Here is an 18954-nt window from a genome sequence, read left to right as displayed (position 1 = left end):
AGGGGACCCGGGGATATTGGAACAGGGAAGACAGGGGGTCCTCCAAAGGCATCAGCTCTGAGCTTATCCCCTGAGACCAGCCCTGCAGCAACCTGGTTGGGGAACCAGCCTGGAAAAGAAGGGGTGCCCCTGGTCAGCCACCCTGCCTGGCATGGCCCTCCCTCCTTAGTGCAGGAGCCCCACACCCGGGAAGGTTGCAGGGCAGCCTCTGGAACTGAGCTGGGCCTCCTGGGCTCCGCTCCTGCACCTGGTCTTCATCTTTGCCTCTGCTGTTCCCGCCCTCCTGCGTTGACCTTTCCTTCCCGAGGCCCTGGAAGGCTACCTTATCTAGCCCGGATGTCTGCTTGGCAGGGGACGGGGGCTGGGGGGCTGGCCTCTGGGTGATCCACTCCCTCAGGCAGGACCGAATCCCTTCCACCCCCCCCTCCGATACCAAACGTGGGTGGTAGTCGCCAAGGGAGAGAAGGGGCAGAGGACCCCAGGGTGTCAGGGCTGTGGAGGTAGAACCAGCTCACTGCCCAGGGCTCCCTGGGCTGGGAGGTCCTGTGCTGACCCCAAGATGACAACAGGGGGTGACTGGGAGGCAGAAGTGGAAAAAATCTGCTCAGTTAAGTGAGGTGGGCCAGAGCCTACCTCTGTGGGTGTCCTTTGTGGTGGGAGGGAGAAGGCTGAGGGGGATGGAATGGGGGACAGACCCCAGCCTCATCTTCCTGTCTGGGAGGGACAAGTGGGGGTGGGGTGGCCAGACACACTCAGGTTCCTCCTTGCCTTCCCACGGGGCTGGGAGAACCTGCCCGGGCGGGTGGCATACTGAATGGGGGAATTGTCCTGACTGCCCGCCATCCAGGCACACACACGTGGGGGCCCCTCCAGCCACTCCCACCTCTTCCCTTCCCCCTCAGCCAGTACCTACTTTCCCCTGTGGCCTCTAAGCCAACCCCAGCTGTCAACATCTGGCCCACATCTGTCTCTGGCTCCAGCCCATGCCCCCTCCTCCCTTTTAGGGGGCTCAAGGCCTCCCCTCTGCACACAGCCCCCTGCCAGGCTAAGAGGAACCAGGGAGGGGTGGGAGGGGGCAGCCCCACCCCGGAGATGCCCCAGGCTCTTGGCAGAGCCAGCTGGAGCAGTTAGAAGCAGCTGCCAGTGACTCATCTCCCAAGGCCCCCACCCCACCTCAAACACACCCGGGAGGCTGGGACCCACAGCTCCACTGCCTGACCCAGACCCCACTGTCCTTGAAAATCTAGTCCATCCTTGCTTGCAATCACCCCCGGAGCTGGGACATGTCCCATTTTCTTTTATTTATACAAAAAAGTTTCTTTTTAAATATAATTTAAGAACCCCTCCAAGCACCGGCGTCTGCCTCTGGCTTCCACCACCGCCCCCCTTCCCCACACCGGCTCACGGACACAGCCTGGGGGGGCCTCGGGGGCAGGGAACCATCTGGGACTGCGGTGTGACCAAGGCGCTGCTCTGGAAACAAGACACTTCGAAGGGTCCCTGTTTCAACCTTGGGCAAAGGAGGAGACGGAGAAACAGGTGCCCTCCAACACAAAAAAGAAGGGCTGGATGGCGGAAAATCAAAACATAAAGGGGGAGGGAGGGAGATTAAGACCAAGAACAAAAAAATAAAACTCAAGAACCTTCAATATGAAGGCAGCAGATGGGGGAGGGGCATTTACAAGGGAAAATGATTGAGTTCCATGGCAACAGCAGCAAGTCGGGGCATCAGCGATCAATGACTGTGTCACTGGGCCATGACGCCCCTTCCTGCCTCCTGGGACGGTGCTCCACTCCCAGCTGGCAGGCTGGTCACCCTCTCTTTGGTCTGTAGGAACATGTCCATCAAGGTGAGGGGGAGCACCTGGGGAGCCCTCTGGGGAGGCTGGGAGACGATAGGCGCTTCACTTCCCTCTGGTCACACCCAGTTCTGAGGGAAAGGTGCCCTCATCCTGGGCTTGGGGTTTCCCGCCTGGAGGGGACAGGATGTGATATGGCACAAACCCCAAAATCCTGTCTCTCCAAATTGCCAACTCCCCACCCCCTTGGGTTCAAAGTGCAATCCAGTGGAGCCAGGGATGGGGACCTCTGTGAGACCCCACCCGACTTTACCCCAGGAAAAAGGGGAGGCCGTGCCCCTGGGGTGAGGAATTCCTGGAGGTCAGTACTGAGGAGCTTGTCCTCCTGTCCCGCCCGAAGCTCCGGGCTTGGCTTGGGACTTCATATGCTGGACACTGGCCAAGATTTTCTTCTGGTGTCCAGCCAGAGTGACTCCAATCCGGAGCAGATCCCTGTGGAGTAATAGGACTAGGTGAGCCACAGGGCTCTGGGGATACCCTTCTTGCTTAGTTCCAGGCCCCCCGTCCCTCCCTAGCTTTGGAATTGTCAGCCAATCAGGAAGGCCAGCAGGGGAGATGGGTAAAGCGTCCATAGTGCCGAGGCAGTTTCTGGAGAACGGAGGCGCGGGTGGGGGCGCCTTCTGCGCAGCCACAGTAGGTGGCGGGGTTAGGTCTCAGCTGGGTCTAACCCCCATCGGGGGCCTGGCCGGGCAGGACCGCGAGAGCCCCAAGTGGGAGCAGAGGACGAAAGAGAAAAGCCGGCAGAGAGGTGAGAGGAAGGCCGCACGAGCGGCTTTAGAGGGAAAGCAGAAGTGAGAAGAAAGAGCCAGGAAGAGAGAGAGGAAGAACTGGGTGGAGAGGAAGGAGTGCCCCTGGCGCCTGGAGGCGGAGATAAGAGAGAAAGGAGGTGCGGCTGGAGCGGAGGACCCTGGGACGGGAGAAGCTGCAACAGGTTAGGGAGGTGAGACCCCAGGCCCAGCAGGGCAGGTGGGCCAGGGGCTGGCCGTGCAGGGGTCCCCTCTGATTCCAGACTTCTATGGCTATTACTCCAACCTGGGTGGAGGTCGTGGGAGAGAAATGGAAGGCAGAAAGGAGGTGTCCCAGCGGGGCCAACCCAGGGAGAAGAGCGATGTGGGAGGCAGTGGAATCCTACAACCATTTCACACGAAAGCCAGGATGGAACTCCAAAACCTAGCCCAGGCTTCTCCTTTTATGGGTGGGAAAGGAGCAGCAGAGCTGACACGTTAGGGTGAGAGCCGGGTCTGGAATGTAGATAGACGCACAAAGACATACAAACCAAGCCGCAAGGGAGATGACCCAGGGCGGAGGAGGCTCCAGGAGATGAGGTGGGGCGCACCGGGCACCCCTGCAGCTGTTACACTTGAGGGGCTGCTCTCGGCTCTGTCTTGAGTAGTCTCCTTATCTCTGCTTCACTGAGCTAACATTGGCCCTGGAGGTTGACTCCAAAGACTCCTGCTCAACCCGAGGCCCTGGCTCCAGCCCCCTCGCTCACTGCCCCCAGATGCCCTCTGGCCCTCTGCTTTTGGTCCCTTCCACTTACTCGGCGGAGATTTGGCTGACCAGCTCGAAAGAACCAAACCCAGCTGCCGCAAAACTTTCTTCGTATCTCCCATCTTGATGGCTCGAAGCCACTCGCCCACAGAGCCAAAAGCTGAGTAGTGAGGCTGCCGCTGATCCAGGAGAGGGTGTGAGGCCCTGCGGAGGAAGGACAGGGAGGATGCTGACCTCTGCTCGGGTGAGGGAAGGAGGAGGGCCTTCCGCTCCGGGGTCCTCACCCGCCATTCTCCCTGGCCACAATTTTGAGGCTGGCAGGGTTCCGGATCATCTTGTCAAGGGCGCTGACCACCTGGGGGAAGCGGGGCCGGGCATTCCGATCCTTCTGCCAACAGTCCAGCATCAGCTGGTGGAGGGAGGTGGGGCAGTCTGGGGGCGGGGGCAGTCGGTAGTCCTGTTCAATGGCGTTGATCACCTGGGTGACGGGAAGAAACAAAGTGAGGCTGTCCCGGGAGAAGGAGGGTGACAAAGGGCATCAAGGAACGACAGCTTAGCCCATGCCAGGACAGAATCACACATCTGGGAGTCCTCTGGCTGTTCTAAGCTGGCTGTATCTGGATACCCCAGAAGCTCTTGGGCTTCGATCTGGAGGTATAACCTCCCAATCCTGCTCTCCATCCCTGCATCCTTCTGTGACCCAAATATGCTAGATCAAACTCTTCCATGCAGAGATCACCTCTTCCTTGTGCCCCTCCCACCAAGGAAGTGGCAGTAATCAGTCTGGAAACTTCCACCCCCATCCCCACCCCATATTCCAGGTGAGAGAAGACCCCACCACGGCACACTTACGTCCTGATTGCTCATGTCCCAGTAGGGCCGTTCCCCAAAAGACATCACCTCCCACATCACAATCCCATAGCTCCAGGCATCGCTGGCAGATGTGAACTTGCGGAAGGCAATGGCCTCAGGGGCTGTCCAGCGGATGGGAATCTTTCCTCCCTGCAGAAGGAGGAGGAAAAGATGGACCCAGGCATACTGCCCCCGATCCCTGACTCTGCTCTTTTCCCCTAGCTTCTGGCCTCCTTGCTTTCTGGGACCTAAGTCCCCACCCTCCCCAACTCGGTTGGTCTCCTTCAGTCTGCACCTGTATCCCCTCTCTCTGGTCCAGAGCTGCCAATCCCTCAGCCTCTAACCTTTCCAACCTGCCCTCTCCATGAGGCCCTGGGAATCTGGTTCATCCCCTGGTCCCCAGCCTCACCAGAGAGCTTGTATAGGTGGGATCAGAAGAGTTCTCCTCCAGGAATCGGGAAAGGCCAAAGTCTGAGACCTTGCAGACGAGGTTGCTGTTGACCAGGATGTTGCGGGCAGCCAGGTCTCGGTGGACATAGCTCATTTCCGCAAGGTACCGCATGCCAGAGGCAATGCCCCGCAACATGCCCACCAGCTGGATGACCGTAAACTGCCCATCGTTCAGCTGGGGACCACAGAAAGAGGAGCTTAGACAGGACACCTCTACCCACCCTTCTCCCTCCCTACATCTCCTAAACCGTATCTGTCATTTGCAGATTTGTCTCTCAACTCACCTAGAGAGAAGCCCACCGACTTCCCCAGGTAAGCCTTCCTCCTTTCTCACCTCTGGTTCACCCCGGCTCTTACTGTGACATCATCACACAATGCCTATCATCATTATTGTTTCAAAGACCTGTAATTCGAGTCTCTCTTGATAAGACTATAAGGAGATAAACCGGACGTGGTGGTACAGGCCTGTAATACCAGCAACTTGGAAGGCTGAGGCAGGAGGATCGCAAATTCAAAGCCAGCCTCAGCAGCTTAGCAAGGCCCTAAGAAATTCAGCAAGACCCTGTCTAAATAAAATATAAAAAAGGTCTGGGGATACGGCTCAGTGGTTAAGTGCCCCTGAGTTCAATTCCTGTACCAAAAAGAAAAAAGACTTATAAGGAGATGATTTAATTTTTTTTTTTCTTCTATTTAACTTAGTACAGTGTTTTACGCTCAGAAAATAATCAATGCTTTCAGTCTCACATGCTTAGATGTGACAGCCCGAGTCTGGCCGGTCAGAAGTGTGCTCTGAGCTACCTGTCTACAGGTGGAAATGTCTTCATGCCAATCCACCTCAAACTTCTTCAGCCCTCTTGAGTACACTGTATGATTTTGCGAGAAAACAGTGAGAAACTGGGGCACACAGCACCAAAGCTCAGGTCTAAAGCCCAACTTTGACTTTTCCAGAGTTTGCTCTCTGGCTGGGGATGTGACAGAATGAACCTAGCCTGCACAAGGCCCTGGGTTCAATCCCCAGCACTGCAAAAACCAAAACCAAACCCTCCAGTGTGCGTTCACCGGGTCAACTGACCAGGCATGGGAAATTAACTGATCCAGTCTTCTGGTTCAGCTAAGTTACTAGGGATCCTCTGCAGCCCTGCAGGTTCAGGGACACAGAGTCCCAGAATCGAATCCTGCATCCACCCTCCAAACCTGCACCCGCCCTGCGCCTCCTATCTCCATTTGGCAGTGGTCAGGAGGGAGACCTCAGTGCTTCCTGTGATTCCTTCCCCTGTCACCTGCCACTTGTAATCCATTGGAATCAGCTGGCCCTGCTTCCTAAACTGTATGTGTCCTCAGTTCAACTGCCTCTCCCCACCCCGTGGCCTGAATGGCTGCAGCAGCCTCCTTGCTGGTGGTGGTGGCACTGGTTCCCCAGCACCCAGCTAAAGGGACCGCCTTCAATTGTCTCACTGTCCAGCCTAAATTCCTCCAAAGGCTTCCCCTCCCCCCACCACTGCAAGGCCTACTACTGCCCCTCTGCTCACCAGGTTCAACCCACTGGCCTATTTCTTTCTTTCTTTTTGGTACTGGGGATTGAACCCAGGGGTGTTCAACCACTGAGCCACTTCCCCAGCCCTTTTTATATTTTATTTAGAGATAGGGTCTCACTGAGTTGCTTAGGGCCTTGCTAAATTGTGGAGGCTGGCTTTGAACTTGAGATCCTCCTGCCTCAGCCTCCTGAGTTGCTGGGATTACAGGCGTGCACCACCACACCTGGCTACTGGTCTGTTTCTTAAACATGCAGAGTTCTGGCCCACCGTGGGTGTCCTCTCTCATCCCACGCCCCCTCCCCATCTTCTCATGACTGGCTCTTTCTCATTTCTCATTTCTCATTTTCATCTCTTCTCCCATCTACCTCTTCACCTCCTTGCAAAACAACCTTTGTAGAGTCCCAACATCAGGTCACAAACTCCTATGACCACAGGGGAGGGGAGGGGAGGGGACACTCCAGGATCTGTCCCAGCAACACTTATAGAGGTGGCCAAAGTGAGTGTCCCCTGATGGCACCTGTGTGAAGTGCAAGGCACCCCCATGTGGACCAGCCACGAATGTTTTATTTCCAACTTATCAAAACATCAGAAAGAGCTTCGCTTACAGGAAATACAAGAGAAGGAGCTAAATGACCCCACAAGGAGCTGGGTGCAGTAAAGCACACCTATAATCCCCAGTGTTTGGAGGCTGAGGCACACAGATCACAAGTTCAAGGTCAGCCTGGGTAATTCAATGGGACTCTGTCTCAAAAGAAAAAATAAAAAGGGTTGGGGGGGGGGGGGTGGAAATAGCTGGGCGCAGTGGCGCATGCCTATAATCCCAGAGCCTGGGGAGGCTGAGGCGGGAAGTTCACTAGTTCAAAGCCAGCCTCAGCGATGGTGAGGCCCTAAGCAACTTAGTGAGACCCTGTCTCTAAATAAAATGCAAAATAGGGCTGGGGATGTGGCTCAGTGGTCGAGTGCCCCCTGCCCCCTGCCCCAGTTCAATTCCCAGTACAGCAAAAACAAATAAAAATAAATAAACAACCCCACAAAGATGAAGCCATATGTTTAGCAGGTGGGACATTCATGGGGACAAAGAGTCCAGCTCTTCAGCATTTCAGTGTCATGACAAGGATTAAGGGAGGCTCAGGGACAATGTCTGGTCCTAAACAGTCTCCTGGTTGGAATTAACCAGCAATAAAGGACATTTATGGAACAAGTGGGGAAATGTGAATATCAACTGGATATTGATTAGATGGCACCACAGATGTAATTCTGCGAAATGGGATGTCATCTTGCTATGCAGGAAAATGTTTTGATTTCCTTTAAAAGGGGGCTCAGTAAAGTTTAAAACTCAGCAGAAGTGACAAAAATAAAATAAGTGCTTCCCCGCCTCATCTCCTGTCACTGTTCCCAGGTCCCCTTTGATTTTTTTCACACATGCAATGGTTTGTTTACTTATTTGAAAAACCCGTTTGTTTACTTGTTAACTGCCATGAGACTGTCTGCTCTCCAAGAGCAGAAAACCCATCTGCTGTGCTCATGGCACTATTCCCAGGGCCTGGGACAGGGGCTGGTGCATAGAAGGCACTCAGTAAATATTTGTCAAAAGAACCAGGCTTGACGATGGCCCATGCCTGTAATCCCAGCGGCTAGGGAAGGTGAGGCAGGAGGATCACAAGTTCAAAGCCAGCCTCAGCAACTTAGTGAGGCCCGGTCTGTAAATAAAATAGAAAAAGGGCTGGGGATGTGGCTCAGTGGTGAAGTGCTCCTGAGCTCAATCTCCCGTAACCAAATTATATACCTATATGTCAAAAGAATGACGGCCCCTCAGCTGGGTGGGTCAGCTGGCCCCACATGGGTCCAAGGAAAGGGGAGTGTGTCCAGCATGTGGCCCGGGGAGAGGGCTGGTGCTGACTTGGGCCGCAGAGTGCTGGGTTCTGGGCCCCACTGGTCCTGGCTGCCCCGGGGTGCAAGGTCTGAGCCCCACTGGCCCTTGGCTGCCCTGGGTGCAGGGCGGGTGTGGCTCACCCGCAGGAAGGAGTCCAAGGCGCCGTTCTCCATGAACTCGGTGAGGATCATGACAGGCACGCTGTTGGTGACCACGCCCTCCAGGCGGATGATGTTCGGGTGCTCGAACTGGCCCATGATGGAGGCCTCGCTCAGGAACTCCCGCCGCTGCCGCTCCGTGTAGCCGCCCTTCAGGGTCTTGATGGCCACGCAGCTCTCCTTCTTCCCGGGGGCCTTCAGTCGGCCCCGGCACACCTCGCCGAACTCGCCTTCAGCGGGGACAACACCAGGGTGGGCTCCCCGCCCGCCCGGGGCCAGCCCTGCGTCCCTGCCGCCCGCCGTCCTGCAGCCGGGCGCCCCCGGCTCACCTGCGCCTATCACCTCTTCGATCTTCACGTAGGAGACGTCGATCTCCTTGGCGAACTCCCTCACAGCCTCGTTGGGGTCTTCGTAAGTGAAGGGGTCAATGTAGACCTTCGTACCTGAGGGGTCACGCAGGGCCTGGTTAGCAGAGTCACTGCCAGGGGACCCGCCGCCCGGTCCTGCTTCCCGCAGCGGAGGCCCGCCTACCGTGCCCGATGAGATACTGTCCGTGTTTGTCCGAGTATTCGGCCTCCCTCCCACCGCTCTGCTTCCTGTAGCCAATGGGGAAGAAAAGGTAAACTGAGTCACATCCCTATGTCTCTGCAGAAGAAGGAGCAGGGGTCAGAGAAGATTTCAAAAGAAAACAGGCCAGTGGGGCAGACTGAAAGGCTGGCCCGGAAGCCCAAGGACAGGTGGCCATTTGCCCAGGGCCTCCAGGAGCCTCCAGATGTCCAGAACCCTTACCTGAGGCAGAGGACAGCGATGACCACAACCACCAGAACCAGGACCACGCCCACGACCGCAGTGCCTGCTATCAGGGCCAGCTGCTCCCGCCAGCTCTCACTCTCTAGGGGAGAAGAGAAAGAACCCCATCCAGTGAACCCCACGGCCTCTGCAGCCCCAGCCTCGGTCTCCAGCAATGAGCTGAGGTCTCCTGAGAACAGGTCCCAGCCCAGCAGGACAGATGGAGGAGAGAACAGCAGCCTCCAAACTGCTCTCCACAGCAGAAATCCCTGAGGACAAAGCGGGACATTTCCCAACCTTCTTACTGCCAGAGCAGTTTTGATTTTGTTTTAATAAGATTGAGATCCACAGAAAGTCTCATTTGAATGAAAGAGTCCAGAGATGAAAATTCAAATGTCTAACCAAAGAGTGGAAACCCAAATGTCCATCAACGGATGAATGAATAAAGAAAACGTGCCCAGGGCCGTGTTCATGAGAGGCAAACACTCTGCCAACTGAGCTATACCTCCAGACCATACATTTCATACAATGCTTTTTTTTGTTTTGCTTGCTTTGTTTTTGGTGGTACTGGGAATTGAATCGAGGGGTGCTTTACCACTGAGCTACATCCACAGCCCTTTTTATTTCTTATCTTAAGACAGGGTCTCACTAAATTGACCAGACTGGCCTTGAACTTGCAATTCTCTAGCCTCAGCCTCCTGAGTCACTGGGATTCCAGGCATTCAGGTATTTGACACCACGCCCAGCTCACACAATGGATTGCTATTCAGCTGCTAAAAGGCCTGATCCCTTAGCCCCCTTGGCTCCCTTGGCTTTAGCTATAATCCCAGTGACTCCGGAGGCTGAGGCAGGAGGATTGGCAGGAGGATCACAAGTTCAAGGCCAGCCTCACCAAGTTAGTGAGAACTTGTCTCAAAGTAAAAGAAATAAAAAGGGTTGGGGATGTGGCTCAGCGTAGAGGGGCCCTGGGTTCAGTCCCAGGAACCACAAATAAATAAATACAACCAACACGTTACTTATTTGATCCTCAAAAACTCATGCAATAAAGGCTTCATCATTTTCCCATTTTACGGGATGGGGGATCGTGGGTCAAGTGGCTGCTGACGTCCCACAGCTGGTAAGTCACCAAGCCAACCTTGCGCCCAGCTGTTGGTGTGGGGTTTTAGGCCCTAGACGCTCACTCTGCACTTGGCTGTGCCTCGTGGGATGAAAGAGGAAAACGCGGCTGGGACCTGAGAGTACCATGGGACAGAGGCATGGCCTTCCCCCCTGGCGGGGGGCAGCACCCCAACCCTGGCCCGGCTCCCCAGGCTCACCGTCCAGTTGGGTCTGACTGTGATGTTCCTGGCCAAAGGGCCCGTAGCCGGCCTCAGAGCGAGCCCGCACCTGGACCAGGTAGCTGGCTCCCCGCTTCAGCCCTCGGAGCTCAGCTCGGTTTTCTGAGGTCTTCAGAAACCGTACACTGCTGGGGCCCTCCGCACCCTGTCCAGGAGGAAGAGGTAGCTATTAGAGAACCTCCAGCTGCTACCGCTCTTCCTACATTCCCCCACAGTGCACCCCCGTCGCTGCGTGCTAGTCCTGTGTGGCAGGACCACCTACTCAAGAGCTTACTTAGGCTCTGTGCTGTGTGTTTTGCACTCATTATGTCCCGTAATCCTTGCAGCAATTCTGTGTCACTGATACTGTGGTCACTATTTCACATGAGAATACTGAAGCTCAGAGAGGACAAGGGGCTAGCCTAAAGTCACACAGCAAATGCCCACCAGATGCCTGCAATTGAGGTATCACAGCCATGAACGACAGACCCACGAACCATGGCCACCGCCAGGGCCAGAGCCTGGTCTCACCTTCTCGTGGTACTTGACCTCGTAGTCCAGCACAGCCCCACTGGGTGCTCGGGGCACAGCCCATGCTAAGCTCAAACTGCTGGGTGATGAGCGTGTCACACGGATGTCAGACACTGCAGGGGGCACTGTGAGAGACGGACACCCATAGGCCCCGGCTGCGAAGCAGACCTGGCCCTCACCCTGCTCTGCTGGCTCCACCTGGTTCGGTCCTCTGGTGGTTTCAAGAATTTCTTTGGACCGTCTCTGCCCCCAGCCATCTCGGGAACCCGACCCATTCCTAACCCTCCAGCCTGCCTTTCTCACTGTTTCTTGTCCCATGAGCCTTGACCCTCCTGCCTCCCAGGGACCCCACCCCCACCTGTACCTTAAACCCCCAGTCTCACCTTCACGGTCCGTGGTGACGTTCACAGGTTCAAATGGGACGGGCCCGGTGGCTAATGAGGACACTCCATTCAAGGCAGTGACCTCGAAGGTATAGGTGAAGTCAGGACGCAGCCCCCGAATGACCACCCAGGGCTCCACCAGGTCCTGGGGGCCGGGGTCGAAGGTCAGGTCACCCCCGCAGGGCGTGCAGGAGCCCCCGGGGCGACACTCCCGGCAGCGAATTGCGTAGGTGAGGTCCTTGCGACCGCCAGACTCAAGGGGTGCGCTCCATTCCAGGTGCAGGGAGGAGCCATTCAGATGGGGAACCACACTTCTTGGTGCAGAAGGAGGGGCTGCAGGAAATCAGGGGGTCAGGCAAAGAAGCGAGGCAGCAGCCAGGGCAGGCAGGCATGGAGGTGGCGAGGGCCCAGAGGGGCAGCCAGAGGAAAGCGGGCTGGGATGGGGTCCACCCCGGGAGTCCGCACCACCTCCCTGGTGAATGGTGCCCGACTGCAGGTCACTTACTGGTGCAGGGTGCACCCCGGGGGTCCGCGCGGGCCCGGTAGTACCCAATGCGGCACTGGCAGACAGAGGACCCAATGGTGTTAGAGTGGCTGTTGGCTGGACATGGCTGGCAGGAGCCCTCCCCTGACTCGGGCTTGAAGGTGCCCTGGCCACAAGCTGAGAAAAGAGGGAGAGGAAAGAGAGAGAGAGAAAAAAGAGAGAGTGAGTGGGTTCATTAAAAAACGTGCCCTACGAAGGCGCGATGATGCACACCTGCAATCCCAGCAACTCAGGAGGACAAGACAGGAGGATCGCAAGTTGGAGGTCAGCTTAGGAACTTAGGGAGATAAATAAAAATTTTCTAAAAAAAAGACTGGGGATGTAGCTCAGTGCTGGTGTACCCCTGGGTTCAATCCCCAGTACCACACACACACATCCAGCAACCTTTAAGGCTGCATGCCATGCTAAGGTGGAGTGGGAGAAGACATCAGAAACCTCACCTCTAAGAGAGCAAAGGGAACCTCCTTTTAAAGAAGGGATTCTCACCTTTTCTAACCCTGATCTTGGCAGTCTAGTGCAGCCTCAAACTCCTGCTCCGAGTAATGATTTTAAACGCACAATGAGAAGCACAGGGATTACCAAGGAAACCAAGTCAGCTACAACACAGTCATCAAAGTATGAAAGGAAACAAATTTGTGACGCAGCAATCAGTGTGTTTCTTGGTTAGCAAGATACAGGGGCAAGGATCATAACCTGTGTAACGCCTCAGTCAAGGATGAGCAAAAACATTATTCTGAGATTCTGGCAGCACCTGGAATGGCCAGAAAGCCTGTGATGTAGCTGGTGTCTCGGCCTCTGGTCCTGCTCCAAATGCCACAGCTCACATGCCACAGGGCATGAGGGGCTAATTTTAGGTGGAGAGTTACAAAAATCAAGTCATTTTCCCTTCCACCACCGTTCAGAGATGCCCTACATTCTACCTATAAAGCCCAGATTAGGAAGCCCTGCCCTAGCCAAGCACAGGGGCCAACTCAGAAGGCTGAGGGGGGAGGATCACCTGAGTCCAGGAGTTCAGGGCCAGTCAGGGGAACACAGTGAGACTCCCGTCTCAGAAAAGCAAACGGAGAAGCCCTGCTCTAGAGGAGGAGCAAGTGAGAACTTAGTCAGAGAAAACCCACAACCAACAAGAATGGAAACCGTAAGTCCTATCCTGAGCCCCTTGAGTAGGTGTCCCCCTTACTCAAGAACAGTCCTGCCTTCCAAGCCAGCTTCCAGAAAACGTCCAAAAGAAAAGGAGCTGGACAGAGTAAGGGGAAAGTCTAGAGCCAACAAGAACTCAGAACTTAGCTGGAGGCTTTGAAAACTGAGTGGTCAGAGAGTAAAGAATGTGGACAAATTCAAATGAGTCCGAGATTGGGGTGCTGGACCCTCTGGCAATGCATAGGCACGCTTCCTGTCCTCACCTCGGCACTTTGTGTTCCCCTCGGTGGCCTCAAACCCTGGGGAACAGCTGCAGCCAATGACTGGCTGCTCGGCCCACTGGCCATCCTCCCGACAGTAGAGGCTGGGGCTGGGTCCAGGGGCAGGGACAGCGTCTGCCACGCAGCTCCCGGCCACGGGCACCACAAGCTCCCGAGGCACAGTCTCTGGGAAGTGGGTCAGGTTCACCGTCAGTGGGGGGCACTTCTTGTAGAAGAGGTGCAGGGACAGCAGGGCCATGCAGGCACCCTGGTCCTGGAAGGCCAAGTAGAAGCCAGCCTTGCTGAGTGGGCCCAGACGCAGCGTCTTGACGTTCACCTTCCCAGTCGCCTCAGCCCGGGGCGCTTCCTTGTGAGATGCTCAGCAGCCACTGTGTCCACCTGTAGGATGAAGGAAGACTTACTGCCACCATCCCTAGCTCTTCTGATGAGCTGCAGACTATTTTCTTCCCAGCTACCCCCTCCTTGACCTCCTTGGTTCCTGTTCTGGAACTTTCCCTCTGCCTTCCCCAATGTGAACTTTCCTGTAGGCCCAAAGCTGTCCCTTCATCCTTGCTCAGCTCCTATGATGTGTCCAGCCTCTGAAACCCCCTTCCCAGTCATTCATGCATTCTACGAACATTTATGGACACCCAGGTCAGGGCGGGGCCTGACCGCAGTCAAGGAGACCGAAGTGACTGGCAAGTGCACAGACTGATACGGGACCCAGGGCAGGAAGAATCAATCAGCCCCAGCAGGACAGGCTGGACATGGGAGCTTAAAATACAAGTAGGGACTGGGTAAGAGACAGTGAGAAGCTCCCTGGACAAAGCAGCAACCAATGTATAGGCCCCGCGCAGATAAGTGCCTGGTATAGTCAGAGAATGGGAGACATGCAGTGTGGATGGCCCAGTGAGGCACAGTGGCTGAGATGACCAGGAGAAGCAGGCCTGGGCCTCCCCTCAAGGGGGAGGCAGCCCACCCCCTCCTCCCAGAACACCAGACCATCCCTCCTCAGTCTTAAGCCTGTTGCTTCCAGAAGCTAGCGAGCGCCTCTGCCAAAGGCCTCGGAAGCTCATCCATGGCGCCCCAGGACCGGGCTGGGTACCTTGATGTAGGGGTTCTCCATCCAGGCCGGTGTGAGGGCCGTGGCGGTGTCCGCATCGCTCTCATAGTAGAAGACGGTGAAAGTCTCCTTGCAGGAGCGGCCGGCCCGTGGCAGGGACAGGCACTCGAGCATGGTGAAGCGCAGCGTGGCGTACACGTGCACGGCGCCGCGACGAGGGACCCAGCCGGTGCGCAGCCAGTGGGCCAGGCCTGGGGCGCGCTGCAGGTCGCACACCTCGTACGTGCGCACGCTGTGCTGCTCCTCGTCCAGACCGCTCAGCTCCTCCCACTGTGCGAAGAAGGGCGAGCCCAGCTCAGGAGTGTTGCTCCCGGGGTGAGGAGGGACCCCACGGAGGCAGGGGCTGCTGGAGCTAGGGGTGGGGTGGCATGGGAAGCACGTGGCTTGGGCTCTCCCCTTCCCTCAGTTTCCCTTCTGAAGCCGGGTTCCTAGGTCCAGCTCTTACCTGGCCCTCCACCTGAGGGAAGGTCACCCACTTCAGATCTGCAGTTTCCAATTTTGTGTTCAGTAGAGTCTCTAAGAGAGACCGACAAAGTCAGCATTTGCAGTATGGGGGTGGGGGACCCCAAAGACCAGATCTCTGTCACAGGAGATTCTCTTTAGCTCTGAGCTGGAGTCAGGGGACAGGAGGAGGGGGCACGTCATGCCCTCTGCTCCCCCTCTGACATCATGCCTCTTGTTCTAGTGCCAACCCTACCCAGGACAGCTGGGCAGTAACCACGTTGGATCTCAGTACTCCCAGATCCAGGCCTCCCTGATGGCTGTGCCCTGGAGGAAGGAGAGGACCGAAGCCAAAAGGGGAAAAGGTCCACGGCTCACAAAGCGTTAAGAGAACTCTGCTCCAGCACAGACCCCACCTGGGCAGGGGGCTGCTGGCGCCCACCATGGTCCCTACAGAACAGCCTCAGGTTCCATTTCCCCTGCCAGAGTCCCAGAGTTGGCCTCCCTACTATGCCAACTCCTCCTCCACGTCCCCACCCCGCTTTCACACCAAACACTTGCGGTCCTTCCCTCCTTCAAGGTGGTGCTCTGCCCCTGAAGCACAGCCCTCCCACCCCTTTGCTGCCATCAGAGAAGGAAGTGCTGGAGGCCAGGACGCTTGGGTTCCCGCCCTGGCTCCTGCTGAGGCCTCACATCTGGATTTGGTTACGGGAAGGAAAAGGGAGGAGATTTTAGGGGTGTGGGGTGGGGGTGAAGACACCTGGCTGGGCTCGGGCATCATGGGGGGAAGGGGGCAGGGCACTGGCGGAAGGGGGGGATTAGGAGAAACTTGCAGCCCCTGGCAGGGGAGGGTGGAAGAAGGGTGGGGGAATCCCCGCGGAGGCCAGAGCAACGTGGGGGGCAGGAGGCTGGGGACCTGGGAGCAGCAGAGAGTGGCCCTCAGGGGAGCTAGCAACACACCTGGTACAAGGACCGCCCACCCCCGCCGGGGTTGCAGGGGAGAAAGGAAGGCGGGGTGGGTGGCAGACTCCTCCCCAGGACCACATGATGTCCAGTGGGTAGGGGGCAGGCAGGAACCTGGACAGCTCAAGGTGAGGCCCAGGGAGGGCCCACATGGGTGGCAGGAGACAGCCCAGCATGTTGGGGACAGGATGCCCGGGTTCTGGGAAGGGGGTGGATAGAGGCTGCCGTCTCCACCCTCCATTGTTCCAGCCTGGATAGTGTTTTCCTGTCTCCAATTTACACACTGTCTCTGCTTCAGGGCTGTCCTAGGTGCTCTGCTGGCTCACTTTCTCTCCTGTCTCAGACCTGTGCGGGCCTCCAACTTTGATCTGTCAGTCCATTTGCCTCTCATCTCTCTCCCCCACTCTCTGCTCATCTCCATTTCTCTGTCACTCTCTCCTTCCTTTGCTGTCTCTCACCTTACAACGTCCCTTGGGGCACATGGTGTTGGGTAAATTACTTAACGTTTCTAAGCCTCAGTCTCCTCATCTGTATAATGGCAGCAATAGACCTCCCTCTCCCAGGTTGCTGGAGGTGTAAAGCAAATTCGCTCCTCAGTCATGGGGCTTGGGAAGCGCCTGGGCAACAGGCATGAGATTAGGCATTTCCTCTTTGCATCTCCTCACCATGCTTTGTCCTGAAGGTTTCTCTGCCCCCCTTGGCCTCCTCTTCCCCTGGCCCACAGGTCTCCCCTTCTGGTGTCTCTGAGCAGGGCAAGTCTCTGCTCACTCCCTCCCATCCTCAGCCTTTGATCCCCAGCCCGAGCAGCACACTGCCCAGCCAGGGGAGAAGGGTTTTCCAACTGCCTTTGATTCCTCCCGTCAGCAGCCCCCCATGGCCAGCTCCCCAGAGACCCCTTTGATTCTCAGCAGTGGAAGGGGGGAGGCAGCTCACTGAAAGGAGATTAGGGATGCAAGAAGAGGGTTTGGAGGACTTCTAGCTGACCGGCCAGGGGAGGAGGAGGGAGTCTCCTGGACCTCGAAGAAACCTTTGGATGGGAATACAGGAAAAAAATAGAAATCTGGAGAGTCTAGGGTGTAGGTAGCTGGCTGAGTGAGGGTGACACAGGGCCATCTAGGGCAGTTTCTGCTGGCACTTAGAGGAGGAGGAAAGCGGGGACTCAAGCAGAGCTAGATGGCATTTAAACGGATGGGGTACAGCGTGGGAAAGGCAGGAGGGGCCCCCTGTGTAAGGCAGTGGCCTGGCAAGCCCTTTGGGGGTCTGGAGTGTGACTCTGGAGAATGACCATACTGACAGGGTTGAGGCGTTGTAGGATCCAGGTGTGAAAGCTAAGGAACTGGCGGTGGGGGTCGCTTTATGGCCTAGCACATAGTTGTGCCTGTCTGCAGTTGTTCTTCCAGGAAGGTCCCTCATGTCTGGCCCGAGGTGGGAAGTGGGTCAGAAACTTTGGGGATAGTTTCGAAGACTGGGGTGGGGAGGAAAGGCAAGGCTGCCAGAGGCCTTTGGCGTCAGGAGTAGGAGTTTGGGGAGCCTGGGGTAGGGGAATGTCCCGGGTCGGAGCTCGACTCCATCTCTTTCCCAAACAAAAGAAAACTCCACTCCCCGCCGGGCCGCCTCCTCCCCGCCTCCCTCCCGCTCCAGCACTATTGGTCCGAAGTGTTTGGGATCCGGGTGCCCCGGTAGGTATAGGGAGAGGTCAGCCCCTCCACTCCGAGGCCCAACTTTGGGGACCCCAGAAATGGCGGGGTGCCCCTAAGGAAACTCACCTTCTAAAGCGGTGGCGAGGGAAGCCCAGCAGAGCAGCGCACGGAGCTCCATGGCGCCGCCTCACTCGGGTTGGATCCGATCCGAGTTTGGGGGGCCCTAGCCCCCCCAGGTCTGAACCTCCACTGGGCGGGTGGACGCCGACTCCCCGCGCGGGACTCTCGATCGGGGTTCTCAGCGCTGGCCCATGCGGGCGCGCTGGGCACCGGGCGACGGCGCCCAGGTGTGGCCCCGTGTCCCTGCCGCGCGCGCGGGAGGCTAGCCGGGGGGCGTCCTGGCAGTGGGAGCGCTGGGCGGCGCAGATCAAGACGTGGCTGGAGTCGGGGTCCCTTCGGGGCCTCGGGGTCCCGCCCCGGCTGACTGGAGGTGGGCCGGCCGCTCGCGATCTCCCCCCTCCCTGGAGTGGCGCTGCTCGCGCCGCCAGGCCGAGTGCGCTCCGCGCGGGCGGGGAGGGTGGGAGCCAGAGCTGGGACCGAGCGGGAGGGAGGGAGACTACGGCGCGGGGCCGGGCGGGCCGGGCCGGGGCTGGGACTGGGCCGGGCGGCGCCTGCCGGGGAGGGAGGGGCGTGCAGGGGGCGGGGCAGCTCCCCCCAGCCGGGGCTCACCAAGGGGGCCAGGCACGCTGATTGGCGCGCAAGCTGCTGAATAATTCATGAGGAAGCGGAGCGGGGAGCCCAATGGAGCAGGTCGGGAAGTTGGGAGAAAGTTTGGAGAAGGGGGAGGGGCAGCGGGCAGGGAGCCCAAGGACCGCCCAGACGTGCACTGTGGCCGTGCGCCCTGCCTGGGACCTCGCGTGTTTGGGCCAGGGCCCTGGGACCCTCGGGATAGGCCCGAACCCAGCAGGCACTAAAGAGCAGAGAAACACACCCAGCAACGCGAAGGGCTGCACAGAGGTGCGAGTAAATGTGCACCACACACACAAAGCCCGCTCTGACCTTGCTGTGCACTTGAGATTCCAATCCTGGATGTGCCCACTATCCCTTAATTGGCGCAGGAGTCTACATTTGGGGGAAAAGGGAGGGAGAAAGGGGTAGAGGCTTTTTGAGGATGGAGGGCCTCCCAGAGGTCCCCAGGCAACAATCCCAGCTTCGATAACGCAGCCATGGTTCAGTCATTCCATGCACATTAAGTATTAAGGACCTACTGTGCGTGCAACCTAGAACTGGAACGTGCAGAGGGCGGGGAACAGGGCTGAGATGAAGAGGAATCTAGAAAAACCCAGGAAGCACGGGTAAATAAAGATAGGACCGAGAGTGACGGTCCGGATAGCTCCAAATCACCCTTCTCACTCTCACTCTTGTGTTTGGGGGGCTTCCCCGCCGCCCGCACTCATGACCCAGAGGACTGGGGCTGGGACCGCTGCTGCTGTCTTTCCGAGGCTGTTTCCTGTCTGGCTCCTGGGGGCCCTCAGATGGCTGGGAGGGGCCCTTCCTCTCATTGCCAACTCCCCCCATCCATCAGTGAAAAGGGAGGGTCCAGGAA

The 18954-nt window shown here is 57.3% G+C and overlaps 1 protein-coding gene across 1 annotated transcript; it reads right to left on the bottom strand.

Annotated features, from left to right (window-relative positions):
* Positions 1 to 1281: 1281 nt before the first annotated feature.
* Positions 1282 to 17983, bottom strand: Ephb4 (EPH receptor B4). The gene is given in 19 exon segments (XM_047533665.1): positions 1282 to 2291; positions 3400 to 3472; positions 3475 to 3554; positions 3635 to 3828; positions 4203 to 4352; positions 4612 to 4827; positions 8201 to 8448; positions 8548 to 8661; positions 8750 to 8814; positions 9008 to 9110; positions 10324 to 10489; positions 10855 to 10979; positions 11238 to 11570; positions 11743 to 11898; positions 13185 to 13535; positions 13538 to 13580; positions 14287 to 14574; positions 14750 to 14820; positions 17475 to 17983. Coding segments are annotated over 19 exon segments (2958 nt in total). The 5' UTR covers positions 17527 to 17983; the 3' UTR covers positions 1282 to 2161.
* Positions 17984 to 18954: the final 971 nt, after the last annotated feature.

The sequence above is a fragment of the Sciurus carolinensis genome, chromosome 18 (genome assembly GCF_902686445.1).
Source record: "Sciurus carolinensis chromosome 18, mSciCar1.2, whole genome shotgun sequence".
NCBI lineage: Eukaryota > Metazoa > Chordata > Mammalia > Rodentia > Sciuridae > Sciurus > Sciurus carolinensis.
This window is presented reverse-complemented; position numbering and strand designations above follow the sequence as displayed.